Consider the following 16,790-nt stretch of genomic DNA (forward strand, 5'->3'; position numbering starts at 1 on the left):
TTTAATCAAAAGCAATATAGGTGAGATGACAATTTGCTTGAAAATTACTATCCTAGACTTAATTGTTTTTGAATATTGATGAATCATGGGAGATGGCCTTTTGTTTATCTTTATTATAATAATGAAACTAAGGGTTCAGTAAATGTTAGCTTTCTATCAAGCCTTAATGCTGAGTACTTTATTTGTACTATCTAATTTGATAATTTAACCCTTACATGCTTTATAATTTATCATAACTTTTATATTTAAAATTTCCCAACTGTTTTACTGTTGTAATAACAGCACAGGAAATAACTAGTTGAAAATGAATAAAATAGAATTCAAAAATGGGAAAACTACAATAATAAAAGAGAACAGAATCGTCATATATATGACCTCATATAAATAACCTCAAGATGCAATTTTGTTTTCGTTATATTGCTTGGAATGGTTTAAATTATAGTACCTTTAAAAGATTTTATTACAGAAATTTTTAGGTATACACTAAGGTAAAATTGATTAATGAGCTCTCATATACCCACCATCCATCTTGAACAAATATCAACACATTGCTGTTCCCATTTGATCTTCTCCCTCTCCCTCCCCCTTCAAGGGAGTGGGTTACTGTTATATTTTAATGCAGATCTCAGATATGATCTTATTAGAGTAGTCCAATGTGTATATCTAATAGATAAGGTCCTCTAAAAAAAAATTGTCATGATATCGTTACCGCACTCAACAAACAGTAACTCTTAATCTCATTAAATACCTAGTCCATGTTCAGTTTTCCCTAATCGTGTCTAAATATCTTCTTACAGTTGCCGTGTTCAAATCAAAATCTAAACAAGAGCTAGCTATACATTGCATTTGGTTAATATGTCTCTTAAGTCTTTACTTATTTATTTGGGTGCCATTTATTGAAAGGACTAGCTCATTAGGCTTGTAGAATTTTGCAGAATCTAGATTTGGCTGATAGTATTTTAGTGATGTTGTTTATCTCATTCCTTCATCCCCTTTAGAAAATTAAATCTAGAGGCTTGGTAATATTCATAGTCAGTGTTTTTGGCAAGAATACCTCTTAGATGCTGCTGTGAATTTCCTGTTGCATCTTATCAGGAGGCATATAATGGAATGACCCATCATAATACATTGTAATATATGATAAATCAGTCCTTGGTTTTTAGGATCTCTCTTCTGGAACCCTTTTAAAAACTATGACTTATTGTTTCAATACATTAGTTTTGTCACTTGTATTCTTCCATATTCCCTTCATTAATAAAAGACTAATAGATTAAATTCTATTTTATAGATGAAACATAGGCTGTGGAAAATTGCAGTTTATCTAAAGCCATAGACTTGCAGTTATATAGCCCAGAAGATGGCAAATTTTTCTTAGAGTTTTTTGAGTCACAGAGAACTTTGAAAATATAATGAAAACTGTAAACCTTCTCCCAGGAAAATATGCTTGTGTGCACAAATGAAATTTGGCAGTTTCATTTCAAGAGGTTTAAAGATGCCTTCTGTCTGTGCTCATTCATGAACTTCAGATAAAGACCTCTTCGCTTGGCTTATTCTTTCATTCTTATTCTTTCCTTCTACCTTGACTTATGCTTTCTTCTCATTTCTGTCATCCTGGCTATCCAAGATGATTTTTTTCACTTGAACTGTTTCTTGTAATGAGTCAAATTTGGAGTATATCTAGAACTTCTGTATATCTCCATCAGATAACCCAGCCTCTAGTATAGTGTGGTCAAATTAAGTGCCTCATCTTTTAGTCTAGTTTAGTTGATACACCTGAATGTTCCAAAAAAATATTTTTTATGTTGAGGTTGTGTTATTGGATGGATCATCTGACTTCTCATTATGTTCCTCTTTGCAGCAATCTGCAGAGCGCTGTGTAAGCACATTGCTTGATCTCATCCAAACCAAAGTAAATTATGTGGTCCAAGAGGCGATTGTTGTCATCAGGGATATCTTCCGCAAATACCCCAACAAGTACGTTCAGATACTTCTGCCCCTCTTCCTCAGATCATTTAGGAAATGTTTAAGTAAGGCACTTTGAGGTTGGCTAGGTAAGAATTAGTCTTTGTAAAGTAACTGGTCATAATTGAATACTTTATTAAAAATCAGAAACGTATAAGTTGGTTAGCACAAGGATTAAAATCTGATTTTTCACTCTGCTTTATCACTTTTAGAAGAATTGAAGTTCTGTCTGAATATGCATTGTCAATTGGCATATATTAAAGTTAGCCAGATTCTTTGGTGATGAAGTTACTATTAAATAAGGATACCCATATATTCTACGTTGTCTGGGCATAATCCATTTTATGCCTCTTACCAGGCATAATTAATAATTGTGCCCCTTTTCACTCTCAGAAACGTCTCAGTTTGAATAATAAATTATATGGTCACCTTATTGTAAAAGCCAGGGAGGTGACAGCTTCACTACTCACTTAGTATGTTATGTAGTACTTGTAGAAAATTATAGAACATGCAACAATAAACTGTCAGAGTTTCAGGCCTTTTCTGAAGTATTGTAGCTGCTTCCTTTAAGATATACAAAATCTACATTTTCACTCCATAAAAATTTTCACATTGAGGCCTCTTAGTTATGAAACAAAAATACTTTTTCAGATTTGCTTTTGAAGGCAAACAATTAAGGAATCTGAAAGAGTGAAATAAGAGCAGATCTTATAAGCATCCTAAATCTCATTTTACCTTATAATCATAGAGATGAACTGTGCTAAGGCTTCTGATTATCGTTAAAGATAATGTGAAATGAAGTGACTTACAGTTAGTTAGCTTAGTGGTGGACTCAGAATTAGAAGAAATATTTTAATAAGGCAGTGGTTTATTAAGCATTATATATACTGTATATATATATATATTTTTTTTTTTGAATTCTAGAAATGGTATTTTTGGAAAAAGGATCATATACTTTTACCGTTCTCCCAGGAAAGAGGAGGGTTGGGTTTCTAAACTTCTTGATTAAGTGGGGAGGTGTATATCTTAATATGCTTGGTAAAGAAATGTGTCCATTTCTGGTCTGTATTACTGAGGGATTATGATAGTTTAATTTTAAGAAAGCATTATCGAGAACCTGGTTTAATCAGTGGAAATAGGGCAAACAATTAAGTGTATTATTCAGTTGTCCATATCTCATTTATTATACAATTTCATTCTGATGTTTAAAACTACATTAGCTGGGCTTCCCTGGTGGCGCAGTGGTTGAGAGTCCGCCTGCCGATGCAGGGGACAGGGGTTTGTGCCCCAGTCCGGGAAGATCCCACATGCCGCGGAGCGGCTGGGCCCGTGAGCCATGGCTGCTGAGCCTGCGTGTCCGGAGCCTGTGCTCCGCAACGAGAGAGGCCCACGTACCGCAAAAAAAAAAAAAAACACATTAGCCAAAGAGATGGATTTAACATGGTAAAGAATGAGAGCTATAGACCTGTAAAAATAAATACTCGAATTGCTTATTTCTTTAGAAAAACAGGTCATTTGTGTGGGTGCCTTGGGAGGAAGGAACATAAAGATCTCTATAGAAAGCAGAGATAGGTGGATAAGAGGCAAAATTACTGTTTCTGGATGCTATTGTTGTCTGACTCCATTTTCCTAATAGTAAAGTGGAATTTCTGTTCCTCTACGATGAAGGTAAAATGAAGTAATAGGAAAATTCTCTGATCTAGTTATGAGAAGGACTGTGAGAAATGTAAGGTAGTGGTATTATCTTAAACCATAGGTTAGTTTTTCCTTGTGAAAAGAATATCTGATAAGCTTTTACAAAGATTTATGGTCTAGTTATTAAAACATAATTGAAGGAAAATTGAAGACATTTATAATTTTCTGGCTTTAAAGCCTGTACATTCTCTTGGCTAAAAGTCTTTGTAGTTTGGTGGTGGTTTAGGGTACCTTGTCCATGGTTTTTTGCTTTTTAGGCTTCATTGTTAAATATACGTCTCAGTTTTGCCTTCAGTAACCATAGTCCATTTTGTTATATCAGATATGAAAGTATCATTGCCACTTTGTGTGAGAACTTAGACTCACTGGATGAGCCAGACGCTCGAGCAGCTATGATTTGGATTGTGGGAGAATATGCTGAAAGAATTGACAATGCAGATGAGTTACTAGAGAGCTTCCTGGAAGGTTTTCATGATGAAAGCACCCAGGTAAGTTCCCATCTATATCTTATGTATTAGATGTTTTGGGGACGACTTCAGGAAAGGTAAAGGTTAGGCAGTTTCATGTGTGTGAATTTATATACACATATAGTATGTTCATTTTTCTCCCAAAAAGGGGTAACCTTTTCTGTTGTGCTAACTTCTGTTGGAACAAGCCTGCCTAATTTAGACAGTGGTTCTCAGACTTTAATGAGCCTAAGAAGCACCTAAGCACTGGTGTTTAACCTGTGTTAAAGGACAGGTTGCTGGGCCCCACCCCTAGAGTTTCTGAGTCAGTAGGTCTGAGATGGGCCTAAGCATGTTCATTTCTTACAAGGTTGAGGGTGGTGATGCTATTGCTGCTGCTGGTCCAGAACCACACTTTGACAACTACTGACTTAGAGCAGTAGTTATTACTTTTTAATTTTCTGTCACCTAAAGATGATTACCCATTGCTGTTAGTAATGGTTGTGGCTCAGTTGCAGCTGGGGTTTCAGTCTAGGGTGAAGGCTGGCATGTGCAGTTTGAAAAGATTCTTTGTGGGTGGTTAGACTCCTTCCCATCTTCTGTCTGTCTTCTACCAAAACTGAGAGACCTTCGAGTCAAAGGCCCAGAGAAGCAGATAAATTATTAAAGCTTTTTCCCCGGCATTTGTACTCACTGCAAATTGAAGTTCATGTGTGTAATCTATCATAGTAATTTTAATAGGCCCTACAAGGAACATATACCAGCCAGTAGTTTCATGGTTCAGCAGGCGACTCTTTTTTTTTTTTAATTATTATTTTTAAAATTTTATTTTTTTTTGTGTGTTTAATTGATTTGTTTCATTTATTTATTTTTGGCTGCATTGGGTCTTCCGTTGCTGTGCGCGGGCTTTCTCTAGTTGCCGCGAGCGGGGGCCACTCTTCATTGCGGTGCGAGGGCTTCTCATAGTGGTGGCTTCTCTTGTTGCGGAGCACAGACTCTAGGCACGCAGGCTTCAGTAGTTGTGGCGCATGGGCTTAGTTGCTCTGCGGCACGTGGGTTCTTCCTGGACCAGGGCTCAAACCCGTGTCCCCTGCATGGGCAGGCGGATTCTTAACCACTGCGCCACCAGGGAAGCCCTAGCATGCCACTCTTAACTGGTTGTGATCTGGCATAATTCTACTGTCTTGGCTCTTGCCTCAGTATGATAAATGATTCCCTAATTCCCTGGAAGTTGTAGCTTTTGGTGGAAGTAAATAATAAAGAATTTGGTCAGGAACCAGTTTTATTGCCATCAGTATGTTAGCATGTACTTTAAGAAATACAGGTGATTATCTGGGCCAGAAACAAACCAGCAGTTTTTGATGCCAAAAAATGCAATTTGGAGATAGGAGGCTAGTGAGTTTTCAGTTGATGAAAACCTTTGACTGCTATTGTGGATATTGGCTGAGTTTTAACCTTTGTTTCTTAATCAAAATCAGAAAGACCTCATAGTAAGTCATATTTGGGAAAATATCACTTTGGAATTCATGGTGTGGAATAATGCAAATGTCTTTCACTTTACCTATTAAATTACATTTGCTTAGGTACAGCTCACTCTGCTTACTGCCATAGTGAAGCTGTTTCTCAAGAAACCATCAGAAACGCAGGAGCTGGTACAGCAGGTCTTGAGTTTGGCAACACAGGTAAGAAGTCTGAAAAAAGCATGGAGTTGATTTGTCTTGTTTTAAATTCTAGGAAATTGTGAAACTTCTTCCAAGAAGGTTCATTTGCAGAGATTTTAAACGGAAGGAGTTTAGATTCTGTTAAAAAAATAAAAACAGTGCCTCTTTTACATATTCTGCTGAATTAGAACTGGTTGTATGGCTTCTAAATGAATTGACTGACTCCAGTTTTAATAATAATTCATGAAAATTGAACTTAGACTCTTTAGCGTTAACGAAGGACATGACTTAGTGAAAATGACATTGAGTCTCACAGTATCTCCTTCTGGGGGACTTAATTTCAGCTTTCAAATGAAAGTACCCTGTAGAGATGGTAAATGCTTTGACAAATATCTCGTGTGCTGTTCTGCCTTCTAGATAAGTTGCCTTTCTCTTTAAGTAATTTTAAAGTGCTAATGCTGCTTCCTTATTTATTTAGTATTTTTGGTCCTTTTAGGGAGGGTTCTGATTTCAGGAATGTGGCAACCAGCTGGATACACAGAAATCAAAGTAATTACTTTTTCTGACGTAACTAGTATAATGATCAGTCCATCATGATCCAGTAATGTTCTTAATTAGATTTGAGAACAGGCTGGCTTTAGCAGGCTGTCAAGAGTTATGATGTGTGTTTACACATGGAATCTGATTCAGATATTCAATTTACCATTTTCCCCTTTCATCTCTTTATAGTTGTATATTAACAGCATTTGAACTCTTCTATAGTTATTTAACCTAGTTCTGAGCTGTCATCTTTCCTTTTTTTTTTGCTCTGGGGAGCTTTATTTCATATCAATAATGAGCACAATTGGAGGACTAAATATGGTAAATCCTGAAATTAATTAGTACGGTTGGGGTGTGCACTTAGTACACTTCTTGAAACCCAGTTCCAAACTGAGACCACAAATGTGAACCTTGAATAGTTGCCAATACATCATCTGTTAAGTGGTCAAAGCTCATCATTTGGCACATGATAAATGCAAAGTTCTTCTTTCCTCTGACAGAATTTAATTTTAGAAATGCCAGGAATCCATTTTAAGGAAAAGAAGTTTGGTGGGCAGATAAGGCATTTGAATACTTAATGGAATACTATAAAGCAGACAACATTATTAAATAAGCTGTTTATAGGATATGCTATACAACTCTGAAAAAAATACAGCCAAGAAAACTGTTAGAGTCAAAGGCTACTTTCTGACACTTGATTCAAGTACAGATGTTTTACAATCAATGAACTCAAATGTGAAGAAGACCTGAAACTAAAAATTAAGATAATTGTCTTGTCTGATTACTGATGCAAGTAAGCATTACTGAGAATTATCACTTGATTATCTTTTAAGGAGCAGTTGACCAACAGTAGTTGAGTTAAAGGATGTCAGAAAATTCACTTCACAGAAAATAGAGGTGTCCCACTCCACCCCTTGTACCTCTCAGTTTTCTCCATTTCTCCAACAAATTATGAATGAACTTTTTAATGTGCTATTTCCCCAAGTCTCTAAACCTTCACTTGACCCCATTATGGTTAGTGTGAAGAAGCATCCATATGAGTATGTGGAGTCAAGGGCAGGCCATGGCTCACCATCTGTCCATGAAAAGTGGACTGGGAGGTTGTCCATCACTGATGAGGCATGTCTTGGCACTAAGAGCAGAAATTGGTCATCTTCTGAATCAAAATAGTTTAGGTTAGAGGTTAATTTTCACGTTAATGTTTAATAGGTCATCTACAGGGGGCCATTTTGAATAGAAATTGCCCCTTCTTAATCATGTAGTGCTTATTACAGACTCCGTAGGGTGATTGCCATTAAATTAGCCATGTATTTGACTTCATCTTAGGGCCTTGAAGTTCATTTCTGTCTTTTGCTACAGGCCCTGGAGCCTCTCTCCTTTATGAAAGAAAGAGCTCTGTATAAGTTAACCAGATTCAAAGAAGTCTTGTGTTTATTCTAGATGGTAATATAGTAAACTTGACTTTAATGAGACCTATGTACTAACACTTCAGAAAACTCCCTGAACACAGATAAATACCTATTTATACAGTCTCTTAGCTTTCTCAGAAATCTCATTTTCTTCAAGAATCATGGGATTTCTGTTTATTAAAGTATCTCAAGTTTTAACTCTCCCCTGACGGCCACATTTCAAAGCATCAGCAATATTTGGCTCTCCATGAAAGTTACCACAAGAAGTAGAAAATAAGGAAAGAAAAAATGTAGAGATGGGAGTGCTGGGTGGTGACCTAGAATCACTCGGCAGGTAAGAGACTGTCTCGGCTTACATTGTGTGACAGATTCATGCCTCAGCCAAATTGAAGATTCTGTGTTTATGTATGTGTGGAATAGTCAAAATCATCTTAACTGCTGAGAGGCCACTTGACATTCATCCACCTTGGAAAATAGATACACCTTTCCTATTATTAATTTTACATCTTTTAAAATTTATCTGTTAGAGCTCTTTGAAGTGTTTTTTCTAAAACTTCCTTTTGCCTGAAGCAAAGCAATTAATATTATCTATATTGAGCATTCTAGATTTCCTAGTCTAGACCCTTTATTACCCATTTGTATCTCTGTTAAGATGGAGTTAGAACAATTTTCTAAAAAGAATTTTGGCTTTGCTCCTTCTCTACTCCCTTTTTAAATTTAATTATTTATTTATTTACTTTTGGCTGCATACGGTCTTTTTCTAGTTGCAGCGAGTAGGGGCTACTCTTCGTTGTGGTGCGCAGGCTTCTCATTGCAGTGGCTTCTCTTGTTGCGGAGCACGGGCTCCAGTAGTTGTGGCATGTGGGCTTCAGTAGTTGTGGCACACAGGCTTAGTTGCTCCGTGGCATGTGGGATTTTCCCAGACCAGGGCTCGAACCTGTGTCCCCTGCATTGGCAGGCAGATTCTTAACCACTGTGTGACCAGGGAAATCCTGTCTACTCACTTCTGAATAGATAAGGCTAGCCTCATAATCAAGTGAGTGTCTTTGGTAGATATCTATTGTATTCACAAGTTCTGAACCCTGCCTTCATCTCCATTGTCTCTTAAGGCCTCTGTATCTGTATTTAACAGGCAGCATAGGAGAGCTGTGTTTTAGGTTCTTGTCAGAGTTCAAACTCACTCTTATTACAGTATTTGCCTGAGATAAAGTGTTTAGGGAGGATTCCCTATGTTGTTATAGATGTTGAAATTTACCACTGAATCAAGCCAGATTAGTAGAGAGCTGGGGATCTAGACTGCGTTGTATTTGACCCTTATTAGAATAGTTTTTACTGAATTACACTAATATCATCATCCTGTAGTAAGGGTTGTCATGAGAAACTATCCTCTTTAGGTCTGTTATCAAAGTATTTATTCCATTATATATTTTTTTCTCTATGAAACCCCATAAAAAAATTCCTAACCAGTTTTGGATTCTCTTATGCATTAGTGTGTAATTAACTGCCCCTCTGAATGGCTTATCTGACTAGACTTGTTTTTCATATCAGATGTTTGAAACCTTAGAATCAGATTTAAGGATCTCCCGTAGAAAATGTGTGGGTCATCGTGGCTTGCATTTTTCTGCCTTTGCTTCTAATTTATGTTCTCTAGCCTTAGATGTATTTTATAAGATTTGCTAAATCCATTTCTAGAACAGGGCAGGGTATAAATAAACCATCAGACGTTCCTAATTCTAGATTTTCTGTACAAGGACTAGTAGAGAATCTTAGTAACAACAGTCATCTGTATAGTGCTTACTATGTGCCAGGCTTTCAGTAAGAGTTAACACTGTTACTCTTCCCATTTTATAGGTGAGGAAACTGAGACATAGAGAGACCGGCCCAGTTAATATGGGATGGAACTAGTACTCAAACCCAAGTAGCCTGGCTCCAGAGTCTTTGCCCTTTTCTACTCTGTTAATGCTGCTTCTCAAGTCTGAAAGTTAAGAATGACTTTTGAGAATACTCATTTCCTGTCTTCCCTGCCTGAAGCATTGTTGTGCATAAGCCAGTATAAATAAGTGAACTTAGAGGTTTTAAGATTATTGTGGATGATTATTTCATATTTGGCTATAAATAATAAACAGTTTCTCTAGGCTTGCCTTTTCTGTCCAGTTAATGAAATCTGAGGCATTAGCATAATAGAATAAGCACATTTATGTAAGTCTTTTCCACTGGAATTTTCCTCTGGAATTTTTTTCTCAAGTTCGTGAAATAAGAACCTAATTTAATATTTATGTTACCAGCCATGAATTTTTAAGTTGAGGGCAGCATGATCTGCTGAGTTACATTAATTTGAATTGGGTGGTGGGGTTCTGTTTCTGCTACATCCCCTGGTTCAGGACGTGACTGGGCAAATTTCTCTGTCATACTACTGTTCTGTCTTTATAGTAGACTTAATCCTATTGTTTATCTATGCTGAGAATTCAGTGAAGTATATGTGAAATCTTTGTGCTTCTAATTTTAAATAAAATGGTGGTATGATTAGAAATGTTATGGGACTTCCTGGTGGTGCAGTGGTTGAGAGTCCGCCTGCCAATGCAGGGCACACGGGTTCGAGCGAGGATCCCACATGCCGCGGAGCAACGAAGGCCATGCGCCACAACTGCTGAACCTGTGCTCTGGAGCCCGTGGGCCACAACTGCTGAGCCCACGTGCCACAACTACTGAAGCCCATGCGCCTAGAGCCCAAGCTCTGCAACGGGAGAAACCACCGCAATGAGAAGCCTGCGCACCGCAACGAAGAGTAGCCCCTGCTCGCGGCAACTAGAGACAGCCCACGCGCAGCAGTGAAGACCCAACAACGAACACCCAATGCACCAAAAAATAAATAAATTTATAAAAACAACAACAATAAAGAAAAAAGAATAAAAGGGGTACAGAGAACAAATAAGACAAAAAAGAAATGACAACAGTTCCAAACCTAACCATATCAATAAGTACATTAAACGTTGTCTAAACACCCCAGTTAAATGACAGAAGTCAACAGGTTAGGAAAAAAAAAACTATGTGTGTGTGTGTGTGTGTGTGTGTGTGTGTGTGTGTGTGTGTGTGTGTGTGTATGTATATAATTAGGGGAAAAGAAAACCAACCCTTGAATCCATGGCTTTATTTCAAAGATTTGTCTTTTCACTTTGATAGTTTTAGAGGAATTAGTAAAGAATACTCATAGAAGTGTCCAAACTTTAGTAATTACTCTTTTTAGTACATGGAAAAGAAGTCTTCACCTTAGTTTTTCCGTCTGTGAACTAGAGACCGTCATCATCAAAATCACCTGTGCTGCTTGTTAAAAATAAAAGTTCCTGGGCCCCACTTCTGACATAATGAATCAGAAACTCTGGAATCTGCACTTTCAGTGGCTTTCCTGGTGTGTTAAAATGTTGATGCACATTATAGTTTAAGAATTACTGTTTCAGAGCTTGCTTGGTAAGAATTGTTTTGGAAGCTCTCAAATTTTGGAAAATACACTATTTTCTCGAGATCCTTATGGGGGCCTATCAGACTAGCAGTACAGTAGATCCGAAACCAAATTTTCTGAGTCACCAAACACATAATGGCACCTTAAAATCATAAAAAGTTTCTATTTTCTTGTCATTAGCCTTGACTGGGCCTGATTTATCGTGGTCTCCATGTGAATTAGTGAGGCAGTGAAGGCCAGCTGATAGTAGTCCTAACAGATCACCCCTCAGGATAACTGAGTTTGGACAGTGGAGATCCTTGCCCACTCTTCACTTCTAGTCCTGGAAAATTTGCACGCATTTTCTCATTTCTCATAGGACTAAATTTTTAAGTCAGTGTTAAGATTTACAGTACGTATACCCTTTGATCCAGTGATTCTATCTTCAGAAGTTTGTCCTGTTGCAGTGTTTTGAATTTGTGGGGGGACTCAAGCTATTTTCACGGAAGTATATATTTTGTGAATCCCCACAGGAATCTTTTTTTTTTTGGCCATTTGGTTAAATATGTACCAGCTATATGAGAGAAATAGTTTAAAGTAAAAAAAAAATATATTTTGATAAGTATATTATTAAGCTGTATTATGTAGTTTATTTTAATATGTTTAACAACTTTACTACTATATAAAGGCAAATTAAGTTTTCCCAGTTAAGTGATGTGTAGTGTTCATTGTGTAATAAAAAGCATAGTCTACAAATTTTAAATGACATGCTTTGGGGACTGAATATACAGATTAAAATTTAACTTTTAATTTAAATAGCAATAAAAGCTGGGCAGGGGATTGCTTTCCTAATGTGATACTTGGAGAAACTTGTATTCTGCTCTTTTAAAAACTCAACTTGTTTATGTTTCATAGTATTCACGCTTTGTTTCCAAATGAAAATCCAAGTGAGGAGGTTTCAGGCTGCTATTTATAAACACTTCCTCAGGAGCAAATTAGCCCCCCTCCCAGCAAGCAACAAAACAAACTCATTTAGATTGGATAGTATCACTGTTTCCTTTTTTTAACCCTGGCATTTCAAATACTACAAACATTTTGATATGAGTAATACATGTATATGTGCATTTCTATTAGAATAATGCAACCTATGAATGTGATAAAGATTATCTTGAGGTGAAATTTACCATTTTTATACTGTATTAACTTGTATCTCAGTGTTCTTTATACTTTTTTGTTTTTAACCAGCACTCCATTTTGAGTGCAAATTAAATATACATGATTAAGAAAAAATATATAAAACCATCAGGGTCACTTCCGGTATTGAGTTGAATGATACGTGCCTTAAATTGCTAAATTATAAACCAGTTCATCTGCTTATGTAGAAACTCATGGGAAAAACCCTGGCCTAGTTTAAAGAAAATATTTTTGTATGTGTTTTAAATACAGAAATTGAAATGGGACTGATTGTTGCCTTTAATAACATGATACCACTGGAACAATTCATGCGTAAATGAATGCCACTATACAGACATTCTGAGAGGTGGATACCATGATATTTATTGCCACTTTGTAATGATTGCAAAAATAAATAGTAGGAAGGAGGGAGAAAGAGGCAACAGCCTAAATGTTCATCAATAGGACACTAGTAAATAATGATGCAGTGCTGCATATACAGTGGAAAATGACAGCTGTATGTGCCAATATGGAAAGCAGCTTGAGGAGCAGTATATATACTATGAAACTGGTTTTGTATAAAATAAATATATGTATGTGTGGGAGCGCTCTGGTAAGATATATAGTGCACTGTTAATATGGCTATTTTGGGGATGGGGAGTTAAGGTGGGGTAGGGTTGGATGATGGGGGAGACTTATTTTTATATTATACATTTCTAAATTGTGATGTGTCATTGATAATAAATTTTTCTTAGCCATGACCATGTATAAAATTATTTTTAAACAGCCACAAAAAAAAATGAGACCACTAAATTCAAGTGTCACCCCTTTTAGAAGCACTTAGTTATGTTCTCTCTTGAACAGTTTTTTTTTATTATTTAGGTAATAGTACCTCTCATACTATATTGTAATAATTAATATTCTTTGAGCTCATTGAAGTCAGGCACTGTGTTGTTGTCTCTTTATATCCAGGGCCTAGCTAGTGTCTCCATAGGAGATACTTAATAAATATTTGAATGAAGAAAGAAGGTATGAGTGAAATATATGTAAGATGTGTTTCATGAATAATCCTGCTAATATTAAAGCAGTTAAAAACATTATTTTTATGTCCTGAGGCCATCGTAAGCAGTTGATTTTTACTGGCTTAAAATTTATTTTCCTTTTCCCAACTTCATTTTGAATTTGAGTCTTAGAACTAACCCACTTCAATTTATATTTAAATTCTTGGAAACATTAGAGATTACAGAATTATGACTATTAACAATATATTGAGTCTAAATATCTTCTTAACGGCCAGCTCTGTGTAAATCACTTCAGCATTGCCTTGATAATAAATTCAGCAGTTTGGCTTTCTGTATGGAGAAAGGTTACATTTAAACCTTCTTGCCATTGTCTTTTCATTAGGATTCTGATAATCCTGACCTTCGAGACCGGGGCTATATTTATTGGCGCCTTCTCTCAACTGATCCTGTCACAGCCAAAGAAGTAGTCTTGTCCGAGAAGCCACTGATCTCTGAGGAGACAGATCTTATTGAGCCAACTCTTTTGGATGAGCTCATCTGCCACATTGGTTCTTTGGCCTCAGTGTACCATAAGCCGCCCAATGCTTTTGTGGAAGGAAGTCATGGAATCCATCGCAAACACTTGCCAGTACATCATGGGAGGTAAGCAGGTAAACTAGGTTTGAGTGAGAAGTGATTCTCTGTTTAGACGAAGTTGGTCTTCCTCAAGCTTTTATAGCCTAGAAAAATTTGCTATGCATTTGGCAAACCTACTCTACTGCCCTGGAGGCTTCATCTGAATACTAGTGACCACACACAAACAATGGGTTAAAAGGCCCCTCTGTGTTCTAATCTCAGGGTAGGTAAGGTTGTGCCTTTAGAAAATTGTGGTGAAGATTTTCTAAATGGATAAAGTTTGAAAGTTGCTAAAGTTTCCAGAAAGATGAGGCTAGAAATTTTCCCAGAGTTGAAAACTTGGTAAAAAGCCTGTACAGGCGTACCACAGAGATAGTGCACTTCAGTTCCAGACCACTGCGATGCAGTGTCATGAATTCTTTTGTTGTTGTGTTTTCAGTGCATATAAAAGTTATGTCTATACTATACTGTAGTCTATTAAATGTGCAATAGTATTATGTCTAAAAAAGTAGTCTACATACCTTAATTTAAAAATACTGTATTGCTGGGGCTTCCCTGCTGGTGCAGTGGTTGAGAGTCCGCCTGCCGATGCAGGGGACACGGGTTCGTGCCCTGGTCTGGGAGGATCCCACATGCCGCGGAGCGGCTGGGCCCGTGAGCCATGGCCGCTGAGCCTGCGCGTCCGGAGCCTATGCTCCGCAATGGGAGAAGCCACAACAGTGAGAGGCCCGCGTACCGCAAAAAAAAAAAAAAAAAAATACTGTATTGCTAAAAAATGCTTATCATCATCTGACAATGCAGGGTTGCCACAAACTTTGAATTTGTAAAGACTGCAATATCTGCAAAGTGCAATAAAATGAGGTCCGCCCATGTATACATTTAGCTATTTTTATCCTTTACTGTAACTTTGGTTCAAGCTTATGGATGAAGTTAGCAGACAGTGCTTCTCTTATGCTGTAAAGCTAGCTGTTAATGAAATAATGTTTGCAGGATTGTTTTATAAGAGCAGCCTAGGTTCTGTGTAGACATAGTTGTTCAGTTGCCTGTACCTTTTTTACCAAAATAAATTGCTCCATATCAGTAAGGAAATGCTATTATGAACAGACTGTCAGGTAACATGGAACTCTTGCTTTGTAGATAACCCTAAAATTTTAATTTGGGAGTGGCAGTACTCTAATAAACTCTTATAATGGGTATCTTGGAATCTTTTCAGAATCTCCCTTCATTAATTATAATAAACCTCAAATCTAAGTAGAATTTGATCTCTGAGTGGTTAGAGTATCTGCACTTGCACCGTATCTGAGTGTCTCGTATTGTGTAATATATATTGCTGTTTCAGTGGTTCATGAATAGCCAGAGTGTAGGATTTATTGCTTTACAAATTAGTGTAGTCAACGTTTACAATACTGTAGCTCTGTTTTGACAGACTATGGGCACAGATAAACAAAAAGAAAAGGGCAGTACCCAAGAAAATGATTGTTAATCTTTCATTAGCCCTTGCGTTGAATCTTTGGTTTTAGGGCAGTGCTGTGATTTTCACCCAAAGGAAACTTGTGGTTTCATGAGGATCAGGCCTCGTTACAGGGTGTTTGACCTCGTGGGCAAGCATATTTAACATTCACTAGATATGACCATTTAACTTCTAAGTACATCTCCCAGTCTGTGCTTCAAGTTTTGATAAATAGATATGGACTTTCTGTTGTTTGCCATTTAAATTACCTTTCTCCTGATAACTTTGACCCTCAAATGGGATGGGGAAAGTGAAACAAATCAACAAACAAAAACACCTCTTCCTAGAACACAAAAAGAGAACCAATATGTAAAAAGAAGCACAGTCTTTTACATAAGGTCTTTATCAGATTAATAGCCTTCAATTTGTTACCTTCACAATTCCTTATGTGGTTTCTTTTTGGATGACTTTTTTGTCCATTTGTGCTTGTTTTGTGTTTTTGTTTTGTTTTTTTGCGCTACGCGGGCCTCTCACTGCTGTGGCCTCTCCCGTTGCGGAGCACAGGCTCCGGACGCGCAGGCTCAGCGGCCATGGCTCACGGGTCCAGCCACTTCGCGGCACGTGGGATCTTCCCAGACCAGGGCACGAACCCGTGTCCCCTGCATCGGCAGGCGGACTCTCAACCACTGCGCCACCAGGGAAGCCCTGTTTTTAAAAAAGAAACACAAGTGCAGAAAAATCCCCTTTGAAATAAATATGGGTATGTTGCTGCAAATGGCATGTCTGTAAGAGTACTGACATCACCTAGCTTCTGCGTCCTAAGGGTAATAAGTGATATGCCTCTGACATGAAATACGTTTGCACCATAAAACCTTAGAGGCTTAAAAATGCTTTACTTCATGAGGTCTTTTAAAATCACTTGGGAAAGGGAAAAGTGCCTTTTAGTTGAGTATTGCTTACTATACTTGTCAGCTGCTCTGTGGGCATGAGATGGTAAATAGTCGTCTAACTTGGAAATATCTCACCTTTTAAAAATACTGCTTGGATGACAGTTTTATGCAGTTATTTCCCATGCCTTCACAATGGGGAAAGATTTTCATGTTATTTTCTTGTGTCTTCAGTTTAGAAAAAATACATAATAACGATTTATCATGTTCTTAATTTGTAGAAACTGTAAGATCATTTATTTCTTTTCATCTAACTCACTTTTGTCTTCTCATAATACTCTTACCTGTCTATTAGAGTGGAGGAAAATATGTGCCTTTTCTGCCTTCTATTTAAAGGTGCTGATAAATCCATGTGTTTTGTCACATTTCCCAAATGGTACATGTTGAGAGATGATAGAATTTCACGGGCAGAGGATACCCCTTATGGAGATTTC

The 16,790-nt window shown here is 37.2% G+C and overlaps 1 protein-coding gene across 5 annotated transcripts in view; it reads left to right on the plus strand.

Moving 5' to 3' along the window:
- The window catches only part of AP2B1 (adaptor related protein complex 2 subunit beta 1), a 123,253-nt gene that overhangs the window by 44,343 nt on the left and 62,120 nt on the right, over positions 1-16,790 (plus strand). For all 5 annotated transcript variants that reach the window (XM_082678211.1, XM_082678207.1, XM_082678210.1 and 2 more), the window contains 4 exons: positions 1,859-1,974; positions 3,980-4,145; positions 5,687-5,785; positions 13,727-13,986. In XM_082678211.1, the coding sequence (XP_082534337.1) occupies positions 1,859-1,974; positions 3,980-4,145; positions 5,687-5,785; positions 13,727-13,986 (641 nt within the window). The remainder of the gene's footprint in view (positions 1-1,858; positions 1,975-3,979; positions 4,146-5,686; positions 5,786-13,726; positions 13,987-16,790) is intronic.

This window comes from Grampus griseus (assembly GCF_964374135.1).
Source record: "Grampus griseus genome assembly, chromosome: 20".
Taxonomy (NCBI): domain Eukaryota; kingdom Metazoa; phylum Chordata; class Mammalia; order Artiodactyla; family Delphinidae; genus Grampus; species Grampus griseus.